Raw genomic sequence first — 18,504 nt, 5'->3', positions numbered from 1 at the left:
AATATATCAACATTTTTTTTTTTTTTTTTTGTGTGGGGATCATTGTGTTTGTCTTCTTTCTCTTTAATTTTTTTATTTATGGACTTTTTTCTCTTTAATTGTTTCATTTGATTTTCTTATCTATATCCTTCTATTATTATATGGATAAGACTTTATCTATAGGGTTATATGACCAAAACTAAAACAAAACTTGTTAGTGTGGTCAATTTGATTGTAATTATTGTAAATCGATAAAATATATGATATTATATGTGATATACAAATATAAAAAAAATCAAGTATTACACAACTGGCACCAAAGTCTGAATTTCTCCTCTCTCTCAAAAAAAAGAAAAGTCTGAATTTCTCATATTCACATGCATTTACCGAAAATGTAAACGTTTTTGTTTTTTTGTTTTTGTTTTTGTTTTTGTTTTTGTTTTTGTTTTTTTTTAGAAACAAACACACACACAAGTGAACATGAGAAATTATGCTTGAATAATTTTCACCTCAAATATTACAAATTTTGACCACATTCACCTCAGGTATTACAAATTCTGACCACTTTTATCTTAATCAACGCAGAGAGGCCAAAACCCAAAAAAAATTGGGGAAAAAATACAGCATCATTTTAGTATACATCGGAAAGTTCATGACAGCAGTTGAAAAATATTCCAGGACTAACATGTTCATAAAATGTACAATTAGGTTGGGTATATCCAGAGTCAACTTGACAGAGTTTGGTCACACTCAACGCCCAATTCCTCTAAACTCTATCTTTGCTCTAACAATCAATCCAAGATTTCGGACATCAAAGAGCGAACAAGATTTTTTTTTTTTTTTTTAATTTTTAATTTTTAGATTTGATTGACAACTTTGGTCAATCAATCTTCCATAATAAAAATTGTCTTTACTCTTCAGTTTTGGCTAGTTCCATATTTTTAACAGTCATGCAAGTACAAATTCTTACCAAGATCAGCATAATGGTCCTTGGCGGAAGGTGATTAGTAACACTGCCAGCAGTGCATAAAGATTGTATCTATGGATATATCACCATTTGAATGATATTGTAGGGAAATCTGTGAGATGCAAAAATAGAGTAAAATATGCACCAAAGAAAAACAATCACACAAAACAATATTTACATGGTTTAGCAATTTGTCTACGTCCACAGAGTTATAATGATTTTACTATTTATAGTAAAAAAAATATAAAATATGGTAGTACAATTTTTTTTCTCCTTAAAAAAAAAACACACTAAACCCTAATCTAAAATCAACGGTATTTTACTCATACACAGAGGATTCACAATGAGCTAAACATAGGCCTAAAAATTTTCCCCATGGGACCCCAAGAAGGCTTGGTCTATGAAGTGCAGGCTTGGACCAATTTAAAAAGACATTACAAATTTTACTACATGTGTACAAAAAATTATACATTATCAATTATAATAAAAATCAATTCTCATTTTATATAGTAAAAAAATCTATCAATTACATTCATTACTGGATCACTTAATAAATTATTGAAGCTTGCCATATTTCTCTTGCTTCAGCCGTAGGTACGAAAATATATTTCAATGCCTACATATGGCAGCACAAGGATTAAGCAAAAGACAAGAACTACAGTTTGTATGGAACCTCAAGATATAAAGAAGGGAATGCTGAACAATAACCCAGTTTAGACCTTGGTGGATGGTGATAAAATAGTTTACAGATTTACAGCAAAAGACATTTCTTTGTATTCTACAATGACAATAATTAAACAAAATGACAAAAAAGAAGACATAAAAAATAACACTAGGAGATCTTGTAATTAAGGAGGACCAAATTTTACACGGTGCTCGATGAAATTTCATTGATATCGGGTGCCATCTTCCAAAAAAAAAAAAATTCTCCTCTAATTACAAGTGGTGGCAAACTTGTAATTAAATCAAACATGCCTTCAATTTTATTTTCTTTTTCTTTTTTTTGGATAAAACTAAAACTAAAATATAATCCTTCTTAAAAAATAATAATAATAAAAAATTGATATAATGTTGTAACTTGTACATAGGTTATTCAGAATTTTTATTTTTAAGGAGGTGCATTTAACCACTAAGATAAGAATAGTGTTATCTTTTCCAATAATATCTTTGAAACAACCAAATGTTTGAATTCTACTAGAAACTATTTTTTGAGAATCAATTCATTTGGGAAACCTAATTTACTTACTATAAGTTATTTTTTCTTTAAAAAAAATTATATAAGTTAGTGGAGTCTCAATATTTTCAAGACTATTCTACTCTTTCTCAGTAAGACATCATTAACAAACATGACTTTCAAAGCTTTTTTTTTCTTCTTTAAAGTTCCAGAAGTTCACGAAGTGCTAGAACGGACTAATTTCATTTACAACTCTAATGATGGCAAAATATATAATTTATGTAAGTAATTATTTCTCAAGTTTGGAACTAAACTTCAAATATATTCATAACACTAACAAATCATATTAAGATTCATAGTCTTAATATAAGCCTGTTTAAAAAACTCTATATATTATTACTTTCATGTTTGAGTGTTTTAATAAGTATTACTATTTCCTAAAGAAAAAGAAAAGATCCATAGTCTTTTCTCTAAAGAAAAAGAAAAGATCCATAGTCATATAGTCAACGTTTTTTTTTTCTCTCGTAAAATTCCACATAATGGGGAACATGAAACTGTGAAATTACCTTAGAAATTTGAGCTAGTAAATAAAGACCCTTATAAAATTGAAAGTCAACACCAAATATTAAAGACAATTTAATAGGAGCCCAAATGACTACATTGTTGGTAGACCAGAATTCTATATGTATAATCAATCTAAAGAAAATATGGGAATTGATTATTCAAATCAAAATAATTTTTTTTTTTTTTTTTTTTTTGTTTCAGTAAAGGAAAATTTGAAGGTCTGCACATAATATGCATATCCTTCATTTGTGTTACCTGCATTTACATAAGCTGATCTTGGGAAGCACTCTTAAGTTCATATAGCTCACAAGCAAATATTTTTTCTTTGTCAATAATCTCATAACCTTTATTTGCTTAAACCCCTCAACTTGTTTGATGATATGGCTACCTATGTCTTCTTTTATACAAAGAATGGCTACATATGTCAGTTGTACTCTTTAGTTCAAGAGTTGTTAACTTGAAATTATTTAATTGATAATTGTTTATCGCAGAAATTGAAGATTGTGGAAGAAGCAGCATAAGTATCCCTGTTATTGATAGCAAATGCTATTTATACATTCAAGTTTTACTATAGAACATTGTGGTGTTTGGAGTGGGATGGGCAATGTTAAGAACATTGTCTGATAAGCTTCAATGTTGAAGAAGAAAACCAAACTCATATTGAACATTTGAAGCAAAAAACAAAAAAAGAGAACGCTTGAGAGGCAAGAACTTGCTTAGTTGGGAGAATAGATTCTGGTTTTGTCAGTACTTCATTTTGTTGGATGCCATTAGATGAGTGTTGACTCTCTACTCTAGTTTATGAATTTTTGGACATTGTATTGATTTTTTTCCCTCATAAAGGGCAGGATAGAGTATACAACAATTCCTGTATACTTTAATTCTGATCCAAAATCATTGTACAATTATTTTTAATTGATTAAAATTACTATTATTAAAAAAAAAATTTGAAAAATCTTTTTATCATTTTTTGAGGAGAATGTTCTAACTTCTAAGTACATACATTGGTAGCATCCTAAAAACTTATACTATGAATATTAAAAGATATTAATTGTAAAAAAGTCGAAGAGTGGACATGGACCTCATAAACAACAATTTAATTAAATCAAATTAAACTCACATCTTCAATTCGTTTTTTATTTTTTCTGATTATTATTCTAATTTTTTAATATCAGTATATCTTGTACTATACTCCCAAATTAATTCTTTGGAGGATGCCATTCTAGTTATCGTGGAAGAGCCATATTAGAGATTGAAACTCGCAATATTTTGTAACCTAAAGAATAATAATTATGGCACATAAAGCAAATGTCACTAATTTGAATCTTTTATTCTCCCTATTCTTCTTGCTTATCCAAAGAAAAAAAAATGTGCACACTAGTTTGTCACAATTGTTTCTGTGTGTAATTTTTGTTGCATTATAGGCGTCATTAACATTGAAGTTTCTTCCATTAAGTGACTTGAGAAAATATGTTCACAAGTACTGTATCTTTGGCTAGTCAAGAGTAAAATATGGAAAATTTGTAACCTAATGACAATACTGATAACTTTAAAGCTATGATACTTAATTTGTGTGTACGCACCTTTGTAGTTTGCCTTGGTGTAATAATTAGATGCCCCATTTACTGGAGTTTCAAACTTTCAATAAATAAGTTTCTTCCCCACAGGTTTGAAGGGGTTTCTGAAAAACAAGTTTCTTTATCATTATAAGAAATTTTATGGAATTAATTGGCCTGCTGCATTCAAGATGTGACTGATAAGGTTCAGGACAACTAAGAATGGAACAAGTAACATCTCTAATTGGCATTACTTTTTAACTTTGTGATGGCAAATTTTTTTTTAAAAATTTTTAATTTCAATGTCGGTATATTGTTCAAGTGCGTCTCTCTATTATAATATCTCATGTCATTTTGAATTGCCATATTCATATATGCTTAAAATTCCCTCTAAATGGGATACAAGCTTGGTGTCAAAAGTGGAGAATGGATATTAGGTTCAATCCTAATTCTTGGCGTTTGAAGGGAAATGTCTGAAAATTTTTGGTGAGATTCTATTGTTTAGGTAACATTTGGATCTCCCAAAATTTCAAAAGTGAGATTAGGGTACATCACAATGCCACATGAATCAAAGTTCTCTTAGATAACTTGATTTTTCCAAATGTTGCTAGGAGATTTTGCATTATGATTTTGTGTTGGGCATTGCCCAAAAATAGGGAGAGGATGCCCCATCAAATGTGTCTTATAAGTCTTAACATTGTAACAGCTAAGGTATTTTGAATATTGGAATGAACTGCAAATCCATCTGTAACCCTTTTATTAGTCTAATGACTCTAATCATGGTGGCCAAAGAGTTAATTGGCCCTTTTATAGTCTAACAAGAAACACAATTTGAAAATGAATAACAACTTGAAAATGATTACAAGTACAAAACAAAGTATGCCTGATAAACGTTATTTACATACAATGACCTACTATGAAAACTAAGATCATCTGAGGACAAATTTCTCAATATTAATAAAAGGGAGAAGCACTGTAAAAGCTTTTGATCATGATCCATATACTTGGCATGTAATCTTGAGAACTCCAGTTCTTTCTTGCTAAGGACAAGCTCTAGTTTAGAGCAAGTTTCAACGATGGTTGATGATGTCAAAGCTGAAAGTGAGACAGCAGAACATGTTTGGAATGGCTATATTGTTTGATGGCCTGTGCAACACTGAGTAGAACCTGTGTATTCTATTTTTGGTTAGCACTTTGTAAAACCAATGTCAGAATTGGTCGAACTCGTTCACAAGAATAAAAACTCACCAATTTATCAGAAGTTCAATTCAAAGAAGCCAGCTTGGTCATGCATTTATGGAGCTACTCAGGAGAGTCAAACAATGTAAGAATGCCTTCTAGTTCAACCACTGTTGTGCATCTCGCTCTTTTCTCTTTTATCAATAGAACTTAATTCTTATTAATAGCCCTTCTCCTTTCTTCAGCACTCCATGGCCGACATGCACCTGACCTCTGCTAGAGGTAGAGAGTTTTGATGAAAAACCTTAACCAAGAGCGAAGTTTTTTGATGAAGAATTAGTGAGTTTGCTCCTGGCTACAGGTTTTAATCACAACTTTCTCACCCTTTAATGCAGTTTCAATGCTCCAAGGGTGATCTTTGGGATTTGGGTAAGCAATCTTCAGCTCTTCTTCACATGTTTTTTTTATTTTTTTGGATTCTAGTTCTTGTTCTTGATTCTATTTTCTGCCCCTCAAATGTTACTCAAGATGATTCATTATTACCAAATAACATATACTAAGGTTATGCTCGTATCAATGCTCATACTAAGGATCTGCTCATATCAATTGATGATTCCTTAAATTGATGAATATTTAGTATTTTTCAAGTCGATTAGAATTGATCTGAAATTAGCAGTGTATTTCTTCTCCCCACCCCCCAACCCAATTGAATTGAATTGAACCAAACTGAACTGTCTTTATTTCCATTTCGGTCGGCTTTGGGGTGACTTCGAAAATTTGACTTTTTTCAGTTCAGTCCAAATTCCTTCTAGAAGATGAAGGAATGCAAAAGTCGTCAGAATCTATCAACATAGTGGCAGTTCGAACTAACATAGTTTTAGTCATAACTGACTTAATTGTTAGAAATTTAAAGCCGTATTTGTTAGTAATACGATTAATGTCTAAACCTTATGTTACTAATTGAATAACAACAAATGTAAGTCAAGTTACAGCGATAAACGTCCATTACCTTATCTACTAACTTTATGGAAATATCATCTTGAACATTTGTATGAACTGGGGCACCCAAACAAGTTGGCCTCTTAAGTTAAGACAACAAGGCTGATGAAAAGAGAAGACTGCAAAGATTAATTGACGTTAGTATTATTCAATGCTTTGGTGGAGATGTCGAAGATCTTATTTGTGAAATGAAATCAATGTGTATAAGATGGCCAATCTCCATATGTATACCTCAATGTATAGTAAAATGTTGAAGTCACTGGAACAAAGGGCCCTATGAGGCCATGATAACAACACAAGATTCGATAGGTGGATGAACTATTACAAATTCTGTTCAGTAAAAAAGATCCACTGCTTAGTATATAGATAGGAAATGGAAGTAACTATGGTGTAAAAGCTAAGCCTCACATTATATTGTTGGTTGTCAACAACCTAGTGCCAACTTGTAGGAACTACGAGATCACACCATGGATTCCTTCAGCATCCATGGATTGTGTACTGACCATAGAATCCTGTTCAACAAGTGGAACACATTAGCTATCCATTCTATGTTTGGGCAATAAGGCCTGGAAAATACAATCATCATTCTTAAGGCCAATTAATGGTTATTAGAAAATTTTCAGGTTTAAAAAACCAAAAAGAAAAAAAAAAAAAAAAAAAAAAAAAAAAAAAAAAAAAAACTCAGGAATGGTAAAATGGCTTAGGAAAACCCATAACTTAATCTTTGACAAAAAGTGAATCACATTCAAATTTCAACTTTCTCCTCTTTATTGGGAACTTTATTTCTGCCAAAAGTCTAACAAAAAAATTTCTTAGTTTGTAATTGATTATATCTCAAGATTGAACATTCAAATCGAGATATATATGATGATCAATTGATCATAAGTATTTAAGTAGACTAATCACAGATGTAATATATAAAAGTGCTGAAGTCATTGCCTATCCAATATTATTCTAAATGATTATCTGAAAATTCACAGGAATAAAATTAAATAAAAAACAAAAGAAAGAAAACGTGAGAATAGTAATATTGCTTACCAAAATCCATAACTTGATCTCAGGAAAAAATGCATCAAATTCGAGTTTCAATTTGTTCTTCCTAATTGGGCTCTTCAATTTCTTACACAAATCTAAAGATAGAATTTCAAAGTCTATCATTGATTATTTCTAAAGATTGAATATTCAAATAAAGATATATATGATGATAACAGTATGAAAGGCTAATCACAGATGCCTACCTCAGAATCTTGAACAGTGTTGAAGTCACTGCTACAGCAACTTTAAGTTAGGGAGTCATAACAGAAGATTTGAAAAGGGGATGAATTGTCAGAACCTGAATAAATTCAAGAATGAAAAGAGCTTTTTCTGATTATAAAGATAGGAAATGGAAGCAACCATGGCATAAAGTGTAAACCATAGGAAAGCCTAGGCCTTACTTGATGCATTGTCGATGGTGATACTGAATATACCCAATCAACAATTGTAGATACGTACAAGTTATGATTCCAGTTGACCTGCAACCAGAAATTTTTGAGAAAAAAATAAAAAGAAAGAAAACTCAAGACAATAAAATTATTGTAGGTTGAGAATCATGGAAATCTTGAAGCAATTCAATCATAAGTAATACAACTTACTAAACATTATAATTTGATCTCAAAAGAAAAAATAAGCTAACCCTCTCATTCAATTTGTTTTGGATTTCAAGTTGTACTTCCTTATATTGTACTGCACAGTAAACCAGAAAGTTCATCTACAAGTCTAATTAAAATAGAATAAATAATTTTTCATTGATTATTTCTCAAGTTCAAAACAAACTTCATATAAATTCTGAACATCAACAAACTTTGGTGAAGTCTGAAATTTGAATAACTAAAGAGCCCTACTTAATCCAAAATTGACAAGTCAAAACTTAACAAATGAAGACAATATAATAGAAACTAAAGAGCCCCAATCAATACATTGTTGGTAGCCCAGAATAAACACACAACACACACACACACAATCTCAAGAAGTTATGAATTGATTTTTCAAATGAAAATACTTGATTTTTGTTGTAGGGAGGAAATTTGAAGATCTAAGTATGCTATGCAGCAAAATATGCTGCACTATATGAGAAAACAAAAATTCTAAGGAAACTATTAAAAAATAAGTGCATAAGATATTCTATTTCAAAGTGAAATATTAAAAAAAAAAAAAAAAAAAAAAGGACATTTGAGAAAACAAAATACCAATTTTAGATTCTTTAGAGCTTAGATTACAGATCAAAACTCAAAATTTTATCTAGATACTTACAATCTTAAATTATCTATGCTGAAGTACAAGAACTCTAATTGGGAAATTAAGTATTTCCAGCATCTACTAGTTAGTAAGGTACCACATCCTTCCCCCTGTCGATAGAAATCTCAGCTTCTTGCAAGTTGCATCTATTTAAAGACAGCTCATCAAATAAATGAAAGGTTCCCCAACTATAGTGGAAAGGCATCCACTCTTGCCAATTCTTTGATTTTCAAATATGTTACTTACGCTTGTTCAAAAAGATGAGCCACCAACTTGAGCATTGGTCACCACCCACATAATGTTTGACTTGTGTGCAACCTGAAATGTCAGACAACCTTTGAACAAAAAGGAAAAAAAAAAAAAAAATTTGTGCAAGTTCCTCCAATAATTCAACAAATAATTTTTCAATCTTCTGTGGATCCAGATTATGTTACCAAAGTCAGATAACACCACAATATAGTGTACGTAACTGAAAAATCATAATGAGTATGCAATTCAACGCATTCTCTTTTCCCCATTTGATAGAATATGAGAATCTTTAGTAATAGAGAAAACTTAGATTTTGAAAAATAGCGGATGCTAATGCTCTAAAGTGTGAAATAGCATAGAGTCTGAGCTTTAGATTTTGAAATGCTACCAATAATAGATCCATGTCTATGATTAGAAAATGGAATAGAAAAAAACAGTTCCAAAATGAAAAACATGGAAAAGAGCAAATTACATTACCTTGAAGAATTCCATATAACTCGCACAGAGTCATCAAACTCCACACTGTTGTCAATTTGCCACTGAAATATAAAGCAACAATGAATTTGAATGGGAACAAAAAATTTAGCATATAGTACACAAAATTGACAATAAAAAAAGGAAACAGTGATAATAAAATTTTTTGGAAGAGAGATAATAGAAGAGAAGAAAAAAACTCACAAATTTTAGTGAATAACAAAGAAGCAATGAAATCAATTTAAAAGTCCATCTATTGTGATTCAAAGTGAACAATCTTTTATCCCTGGTCCACTCTGACTACTTCTCTCTCCTTTTCAAAGTGAACAGCAGTTTTGACTGTAAGCTAGGGCTTCACAAGTGTATAAGTTAAAATAAACCTTCAACTACTGTGTCAAACCTTCCACTTAATTACATGTCCAAAGAGAGGGATTGCACTCCATCTTTACTGGAAGGTAGGGGCATTCTTGTCCCTGGAATTCATTTCTTGAAGAGATACAAAGCTTCTCCACCCCAACACAATCAATATTAATGACTCAAACTGATGATATAAATGGGTATCAATATAATAAAGATAAAATGACATCTAAACTTACAAACTCACCTCAAAATTTTGTAGGTCCTGGAATTTGTAATAAGTAGGGGAAGAAATCTAATTGCTCCTATCCTTACCGCCATGACTGAGTTTAGCAGGAAATATCTTATTCCTTCTTTTCACTGGCTTGGATTTCATCAAAAAAGAGCACATTATGGCTAGAATTGATGTAAAGTGTCTATTTTTCATTTTTGATTATGACATAGGTGATCCTTAATTTCCCTTTTCCCTTTGCTATGTATACTTTTCTGAACATAGAATGCACAATCGGTAATAAATATAATGCTAGAACTTTGAACTACAATTGAAAAGCTAGATTTCAAGAAAAGAGAGCAATTACTAGGCCAATTGTTAAAAGTACGAAAGCAAATATGATAATTGGCTAAAGCTCAAGAACAATATAATATTGGGAAAATATGAATCATTTTGTGTAAATTTAAACTTTATCCATGACACTTATGCAAGCATTTATTAAATTTTTTTTTAAAAAGAAAAAAAAATCCATTTTTCATGCATTATATTATGTTGGGGGAAGGGCAATAAAAAAGAAATTAACAAAATCTTTCCAAGAGAGTTAGACAGATTAAGTAAACAAACCTGTTCACGCATTAGCGGACCTTGGTTGAAATTCAAGAACCAAGTCTTCCTACAGGCACATTATGCCTAAATTATGAGAAAAGCTTGAAGAAAGTGAAAAATATTATGGAAGAAATAACAAATAATTTATGAATGAAATTTTGATATTTCATTCTTGTATGAAAGACAGAGTGAAGAGTCAGTTATGGATGGACTCACCACCAGCTTTTTCTGATATCACATAAGCTTCAAGATGCTACTAGGTGGATGACATAACAGTCAAACTGTTTTAGATGACAATCTTGGAAAACCTGGGGCATTACCTTCAACTCATCCTTCCTTTTAATGATGAAAATCTTGGACAATAAAATATCTATTAGATTGCATAATGTGGTGAGGGAGCACATGCATCAGCTTTAGGGAATCATGATTGTCATATGCTGCTCCTAAGTAGAATCTTCCCTTCTCTAAGTTCTCTTCTACAATGGGATACTAGGGCCATCAGTAATAGAAAAAAAAATTATAATTCCACAAATGCAAAAGGAACGTTACCCAACTATGTGCACAAAGGATTATAATATGTAATGATTATTCTAAATAACCATCTCATATGAAAACATAGTTGTAGCACATGAAACAAGCACAAAAGATTCCTTAGTTTATTGTTATTAATGTATGTAGCCAGAGTTTAATATCCAAAACCAAAAACTTGAAGAATTTTTTCTATTGAGCTCACTCGCTAGTATAGTTTCCAGAGTATGAAAGAGCAAAACTCCTCAAGTTCTTCAAAATTTGAACCCATCCTGAATAAGAGACCGGCTTAAGCATTCAATAACTTGGAAAAACTGAGAAAGTCTATAACAAAGAAAAGGAATAATAATTCCCTCTTTAATTTGAAGAAATCCTTCACTTTGTTTTGCGCACAAGGAGCTTTTATATGAACTCACAATCTCTAATGCTCAATTTAATCAGCTAGCTTTTGAAGTTTCCAAATGCAAAAGCTTAATGTATATGTCCATTGGTTTTCAATGATTGAATGGCTAAATAAAGAACACAAGATGTTGCTAGATTCATAAGAGAGACGAAACATGTCAACAATTTAGATAGAAAAAACAAAGGAAAAAGATGAGGACGGCGATAATTTGCTGAGTTTAGTTACCTTTAAGCATAAATTGTATTGTATTATTACAATATGGTGGTCCCAATTGTTGGAATATAAGCAATATTAAATTTCTTAAGTTCTTGCTCCAGTTGTACTAATAAAATACTACCAACACTAATCATGTCAAAGGAAATTCATAGAATATATTGGATTGACAAAATTTTCTTTTCCTTTTTCTATGCAACAGGTTTGTATATGTTGTAGGAAAAGTGATAGGGAAGAGGGGATCTTTGGCATGAATAGTATATTTGTTGGATTCATATAATACTTCATAAATGAGAAGAGAAGAAAATCTTACCAACTTTAAAATTCTACTAAACTCCATTGAATTAGTCAAATTGTTCTTCCAGCTGAATACAATATAAATGTTGTCACTAGCACCTGCACATCAAGACAATATAGTTCATTAACAAAGAAAAAGATCGGGGGAAACTAAACTGAGATAGGAAGAAAGTAGGGCAATTATGAATAGAATCGGTTGATTTAAGGTAAAGCATCAGAGAAGAGATGAGGATTAAGTTTAAGAAAACATACCACACATACTATTGTAATAATATATGTGTGAACTTCAAACAGATTCCTCATTTTAATCCATTCCCCATCTTTGGACTAGGATGTGTCATCGCCCTCAACACATCTATTTATTTAACTTTGAGACAGTTATGAATGGATAGGCATAGCAATTTGGTGATCAAACACATGAAATCCACTTTAGGGATATAAGTAAGGTCCTTGCATCCTATAAGTACCAAATGTTGAAGAGAGAAAAGTTAGTCCAACGACTCTAGCAAATTGTACATTCCATAATATCAACAATTTCAGAAAACAGTAGATGAAGTAAAGAAATAAGAAGAATAGAAATGAGATCTGGGGGAACTCACAAAATTTTAATGAACTCCAATCAGATAGGAATCAAATTGACACCCCCACTAGACTGTGCAATTGTTAGCCACTCTGGCTGCAACCACAGTAAGCAATATCTAGCTTTTGCTGTAAAGTGAGCATCACGTTGGCAATAACTTCTAAAAAATTCTTGATCTATTTAAGAAACCTTCCACTTGGCTAACACCAGAGAACATCTCTTTAGTAAGGGAATTGGACCTCTTGAGGAGAGAAAATGTTAACCCATGATCCACTTAAGTACAATATGCAGGTCTTGTATGAAACCATCCGTTTCTACTAGAGCAGAATGTTAGGGCCATTAGAAACAGAAAATAATTAGTTTAAATTCACAAATGCTAAATCCATAAAATAAGATCCACTCAAGCCATCCAAAAAAAAAAAAAAAAAAACATGGGAAAATTGTATACAAAGAAAACTTCAAATGCAAGTATTGCTTTTGACTTTACAAAGTTCTACCATTTATAAGGTCTTAAAAAAAATTATATAAATAAATTTAAGAGCTTATCTCTTAAAGAGATTAAGAGAGATAAGCTCTTAAAATTTTAAATCCAAGAATAATTGAATAGTTAAATAAAATTACAAAATAGTAGTGGGAGTACGTTATAAATTTTAATAGCAAAACCAGGGGAAAAAATAAGTTTGGTTGGCAAGTTAGATACCTCCACGCCTAAATTGTAAATTGTATCCATCCCAATGTTCAGATATTATGAAGGTTTGTCCAATTGAGTGCCAGTCCAACAGTAATCTAATCATGCCAAAATAATTTTATAGAAATACTACCGAATGTTAAATTCAATGTTAGAAGAGAATAGAATATGCAATCCAGGATACTTTAACTGATCTAATCAGAAATTGCCAAAAAAATTATAAAAAAAAAAACAAAAGAATTTGGCTGAAACTTAAAGAGAGAAAAGAATTGTAGGCAATTAAGAATATAATATTGATTTAAATGAGAGTATGATAAGTGGATTTGACTACACATACCGCTTGTTCGCTTAATAGATTCTGATATCTGGAATATGGGCAATTCTGTACCGCTCTTTTCCACCAATTGCACAACTTTCCTTTAACTTGGAGCAACGAAAGATTTCCAGAATTTGAAGAGAAGAAAGCTTGGTCAACCACTCAGGCAAAGTTTCCATGCCTTCAAAGTGAGATATGAAGAGACTTTCAAGGGCAGTCAAGACTTGAATATTGTCCGGTATGGACTTAAGTTTAGGCCACCCTCTCAATTCTAAATGTTGCAGGGATGCGTGCAAGTGTTCGATAGAATCGAGACTCGGGAAATCATCCAGCTCCTCACAAAACTTGCCAATCTCCATAGTCTTCAAGCGGGTGAGAGATTCTAAACCCTCTGGGAGACTCGTCAATTTAGGACAATGACAAATTCGTAATTCGATAAGAGAATGCAATGCTCTTAAATCAGGTATTGATATCAGATTATCGCAATACCTAATTTTTAATTGAGTAAGAGAACGCAATTGTCCTAGATTTGGAATTGATTTCAATTTATCACAACGCTGAATCTCTAGCAGGGTAAGAGACGTGCATGATTGTAGCCCGGTAGGTAGAATAACACACCCAGATATCTCCAAGCGTTGAAGATGGGATGGGACACCTTGTATTTGTAATTTCCAACAGACTTTTATTTTAAGCGATCGAAGAGAGGTGAAGAAGGCCCATACATCCTCATGTGACACGATGGACACCAAATCGGCCCATCCCGCTACCGTCAGAGACATGAGACTCGCATTGTTTTGCAATAACTTCTCTGGCAGACAAGCAAGTCCTGAAATATTCCAAACCTCAAGGGACGTGAGTGTGGTAAGCTTGCTGATAATGTTTTCAAATGTCGTGCTACACATGTCCCTAATGAGTAATTTCTTAAGACTCGAAAAATAACATGGAGCACTTTTCAGTTGGTTACAAAATTGAATGCTCAACTCCTCAAGGCAAGGAAACACCATTAGGCCTGTTGTTGTTGCTGGCTCCATCACATCCGTCCATTCCTCTAGATTGGGCATTCTACTCAAATCAAGTTTTCTCAAAGCTGGGAACAATATAGTGCCATCACTTCCATTATTATAGTTACTGTAAAACTCAGTTCCTATACGTCTTACACCATCCATACCTTTTATTGTAAGAACACTAAGATGGGGTAGAAGCCCAAGAGTGGGAAGAACCTCACATTTTCTGCAATTGCCAAATTCGATCTCAATCAAATTGCCAAATAGCAGAGACATCCATGATGGGAATTTCTTTCCTCCAAAGCCATCAATTGCTAAGCTCTTCAAATGTCGGTGAGGCTTGAGACCTTCCAACACCTCTTCATCATTCTCGTGGTTGCCTTCTCTTTCCGATCCCCGTCTCGTCCAGTAAAATCTCAACTTGTATATTTTGGCCTTTTCTTCTAAATTTGCTCTTCGGGCTTCTTCTCTATCTCTCACATGCCCTAGATTCCAGAGGTTTAATTTTCCTGTAAGTTGATTTAAGCATCCCAATTCCTCGATCCGATGACCTGCATCTTGACCCACAATAAAACATGGCAATGTTTGTAGACACGTCAATTGCCCTATATCCCTAAGTTTTTCATAAAAGCCATAAGGGATATAAATATGCCTTAAGTTTATCAATTGTTTTAGATCTTCAGGAGGCTCTCTGACATTTCGGCAACCTTCGATTCTTAAAGTTTGCAAATTGTAGAGTTTGGTGATGGACTTTGGTAATGCTCTGATGGATAAACTTGCGACGCTGAGAAGCCTCAAATGTATTAAAAGGCCAACTGAACTTGGCAATTCTTTTATAGAGTTTCCATTTAATTTTAGAACACGTAAGCAATTAAAATTTAATAACGTGTTGCCAAGCACAACATTTTTAGAAACAAATGTGCGCAGTTTCCTAACATCATCTTTTGAAGATGGAATTCTTGGTATAATTTTACCATCAGATTCGATAAATAAATAATGTGTGTGACTGATGTCACACTCCAAATCCTTATTCAAAAATAAGGTCTCAGATTTTGAAACTGAGAGTGCAAGATCATGTACCAAATCATGCATCTTGCAAATGATAATATTATCAAACTCATCCTTTTTCTCATCTTGAAATAAGGAATTTGCCAACAAGATGTCAAAATACATGTTACCAATATCCTCCATTACCACACAACTTCCTTGAGATGGTTGAAGGAACCCTTCAGCCATCCAAAACTGAATTAACTCTTCCTTTGCAATCATGTAATCTTTAGGAAAAATTGAACAATATGCAAAGCATTTTTTAAGAGATGGTGATTGCAGATGATCAAAGCTCAATTTTAATATTGGTAACATTTCATGGCTAACATGTGGGTAATTCCAAATTTCATTGTTTTGAATTGCTAACCATTCATTTTTTACTTTTTTACGAGCCATTGTCCCTCCTAGGACTTTTGCTGCTAATGGGACCCCTCCACATTTTTTGGCAATATCATATCCGATAGCCTCCAAATCTGGAGTTAATGGAATTGAAGATACTTTTTTCTTGATTATGGACCAGCATTCTGCCTCAGGTAGTCTTTCTAAGTGATGCCGGGGATGTGTTTCCATGATTTCTGCCACCTTGTCACTACGGGTTGTAACAATAATACTGTTTCCAGTATTTGACATAATTCCTAACAAGCAATCCCTTAATGTATCCCATTTTAGTAGAACTTCATTCCATACATCATCAAGAATTAGAAGATATTTTTTCCCCTGCAACTCTTTTTGAAGGTTTTGAAGTACCGTATTCTTACTTACTGAAAGACTTGAGTTATTGGTAAGGGATTCAAGAATCCCTCTTAAAATATTTTTGTCATTAAAATCATCAGAGACACATACCCACATTGTCTTATCAAAATGTTTTTTTACTAGCTCATGATTGTACACTAGTTTTGCAAAAGTTGTCTTTCCCAAACCAGCCATGCCGACTATAGGAATGACGGAGAGTTGTTGATTGGTTGCACTAGTCAGCAAGCTCACTATTTTTGAAACTTCACTTTTCCTTCCTACAACTTCTGAATGATCAAGAAAGGAGTCTGTCTCTCTAGTTGGAACAATCTCAACATTTGAATCTACTGACAATATTCTAGCAAGTCCAAACCCATTTGCCAACCCATTTACTTTTGCTAGTTTTTCCTGAACAGCCTTAATTTTTTTCGCCATGGAGAGACTGAAAATAAATGGGTCGATGAAGTTTACCTTTCTCTTCCTTTCGTTTTCGACCTCTATCTTTTGCCGGAGATTCTCGTACATAAACTCGTCCAGCACATCGTCAGCTTCATAAGCAACATCATCAAGCTTTTGGAGCCAAAGCTTCACAGACTCATCTCTCACTTGTCTTCTCTCGGCATCAGTCAAAACAGCTCGAATCATGGTTAATGATTCACCAAGCCCTCTCAGCTCCTCCTTGCAGCTCCGAGCATTGCCGATCAGCTCAGTAGCAAATGAAATCACCCTGCTTACGATTTCCTCTGCCATCGTGCTCTGATGATAAGTCAAAAATAAATTGAAAACCATTCATAAACTATAGAAGAACTGGTGATGCGTCAAAAAACTAACAACTATTATTGATGGAAGAGTGAAACTATAGAAGAATTGTGCTTGTGATGCGTTAAAGACTTAACAGCCATCGTTTTCTTCTTCTTTCTCTTTTTCTTTCTTTTTTTTTTTTTTCATAAATTGTCTTCATTTTCTAATGAAAAGTAATTGTAAAGTTTGTAAACATAATTGGTTAGAAGTATTTAGTTTGTAAATGATCAAATGAGCATTGCGTGCTTTCATTACCACAAGTACAACAACTGTAGTGGAATGAATAGCAAAAAATGATCTGTTGCATGCATGTATAAAGATGATTTAGTTCTTAGATTACACCTTTGAGAACGACAATTTTGTTCACATACAGGGGTAAAAAAGTAAATAATAGAAAAACACTTTTCCTTCTTTACAAGGTGGAGGATCAGGTTTGAGTTATGAAGCAGAAATTGATAGTCATAGTCATAACAATATTGATGAAAACATAATAAGATGAAGCAGAAATTATTTCCAGAACAGAGTCTTACTTGGCAATGAGAAAACTTGAATTTCTTCTTTGAGAATCAATGCACTTGTTGATCTTTTGTAATAAGAGATTACAATTTTGGAATTTGAGATTACAAAATAAGGAAAATGGTAAAAAAAAGAAGAGGATGGGAATTGGCCAGTTCACTAGATGATCACAACCATCCATCTGGAGAGGGTGGATCCCATCACCAGTCCTTTCATGGTCTTTTAGGGGCGAAAATGGGTAATTACCCATAAAAAGCAAACTATATAGTTAAGAGGACCGGTTTACAAACTATATGGATTTTTAGCAACTCGAGTCTTAAAGGCTCAAAGGCTCGATTTTCATGAGTTGTTCGCCTCTGTTGTGACTTTTTTTCCATGTGACATCTATATGAAAATCGAGTTTCTAAGACTCGATTTACATTTAAAAAGAAAAAAAAAAAAAACCAAAAGGGCAGCACCGTGTTCATCAGAGAAGAAAGAAAAAAAAAAAAAAAAAAAAAAAAAAAAAAAAAAAAAAAAAAAACCGTGCGACCTGGGTTCGCCGCGCGACCTTAGAGACTCGATTTACATTTAAAAAGAAAAAAAAAAAAAACCACAAGGGCAGCACCGTGTTCATCAGAGAAGAAAGAAAAAAAAAAAAAAAAAAAAAAAAAAAAAAAAAAAAAACCGTGCGACCTGGGTTCGCCGCGCGACCTGGGTTCGCCTCGCGACCTGGGTTCGCGGCGCAACCTGGGTCGTGGTGCGACCTGGGTCACGCGGCGACCTGGATCTATCGCGCGCGGCCTGT

The 18,504-nt window shown here is 32.9% G+C and overlaps 1 protein-coding gene and 1 long non-coding RNA gene across 22 annotated transcripts; both read right to left on the bottom strand.

Annotated features, from left to right (window-relative positions):
- Nucleotides 1–5,055: 5,055 nt before the first annotated feature.
- Nucleotides 5,056–11,056, bottom strand: LOC126702024 (uncharacterized). 21 transcript variants are annotated; one of them, XR_007647619.1, is made up of 15 exons: nt 10,809–11,056; nt 10,023–10,659; nt 9,819–9,921; nt 9,623–9,731; nt 9,422–9,483; nt 8,942–9,013; nt 8,711–8,841; nt 7,855–7,932; nt 7,657–7,751; nt 7,457–7,548; nt 6,827–6,930; nt 6,650–6,748; nt 6,429–6,537; nt 5,489–5,692; nt 5,056–5,407 (listed from the first exon to the last, which is right to left on the bottom strand). It is a non-coding gene; the product is annotated as an uncharacterized LOC126702024 (long non-coding RNA). The 21 variants fall into 21 exon arrangements; XR_007647625.1 differs by having other exon boundaries at nt 9,834–9,921; XR_007647629.1 differs by having other exon boundaries at nt 9,623–9,921; nt 10,023–10,139; nt 10,611–10,659.
- Nucleotides 11,057–12,055: 999 nt separating this feature from the next.
- On the bottom strand, nt 12,056–18,024 carry LOC126703741 (putative disease resistance protein RGA3). Its single transcript, XM_050402821.1, has 5 exons — nt 17,732–18,024; nt 13,639–17,156; nt 12,633–12,927; nt 12,286–12,490; nt 12,056–12,132 (listed from the first exon to the last, which is right to left on the bottom strand). The coding sequence occupies exon 2, from the start codon at nt 17,148–17,150 to the stop codon at nt 13,650–13,652; it is 3,501 nt and encodes a 1,166-aa protein (XP_050258778.1). The 5' UTR covers nt 17,151–17,156; nt 17,732–18,024; the 3' UTR covers nt 12,056–12,132; nt 12,286–12,490; nt 12,633–12,927; nt 13,639–13,649.
- Nucleotides 18,025–18,504: the final 480 nt, after the last annotated feature.

Source organism: Quercus robur, chromosome 10 (assembly GCF_932294415.1).
Source record: "Quercus robur chromosome 10, dhQueRobu3.1, whole genome shotgun sequence".
NCBI lineage: Eukaryota > Viridiplantae > Streptophyta > Magnoliopsida > Fagales > Fagaceae > Quercus > Quercus robur.
This window is presented reverse-complemented; position numbering and strand designations above follow the sequence as displayed.

Coding starts and splice junctions, on each gene's coding strand:
- LOC126703741 (XM_050402821.1), bottom strand. CDS start 17,150: ATGGCAGAGGAAATCGTAAGCAGGGTGATTTCATTTGCTACTGAGCTG.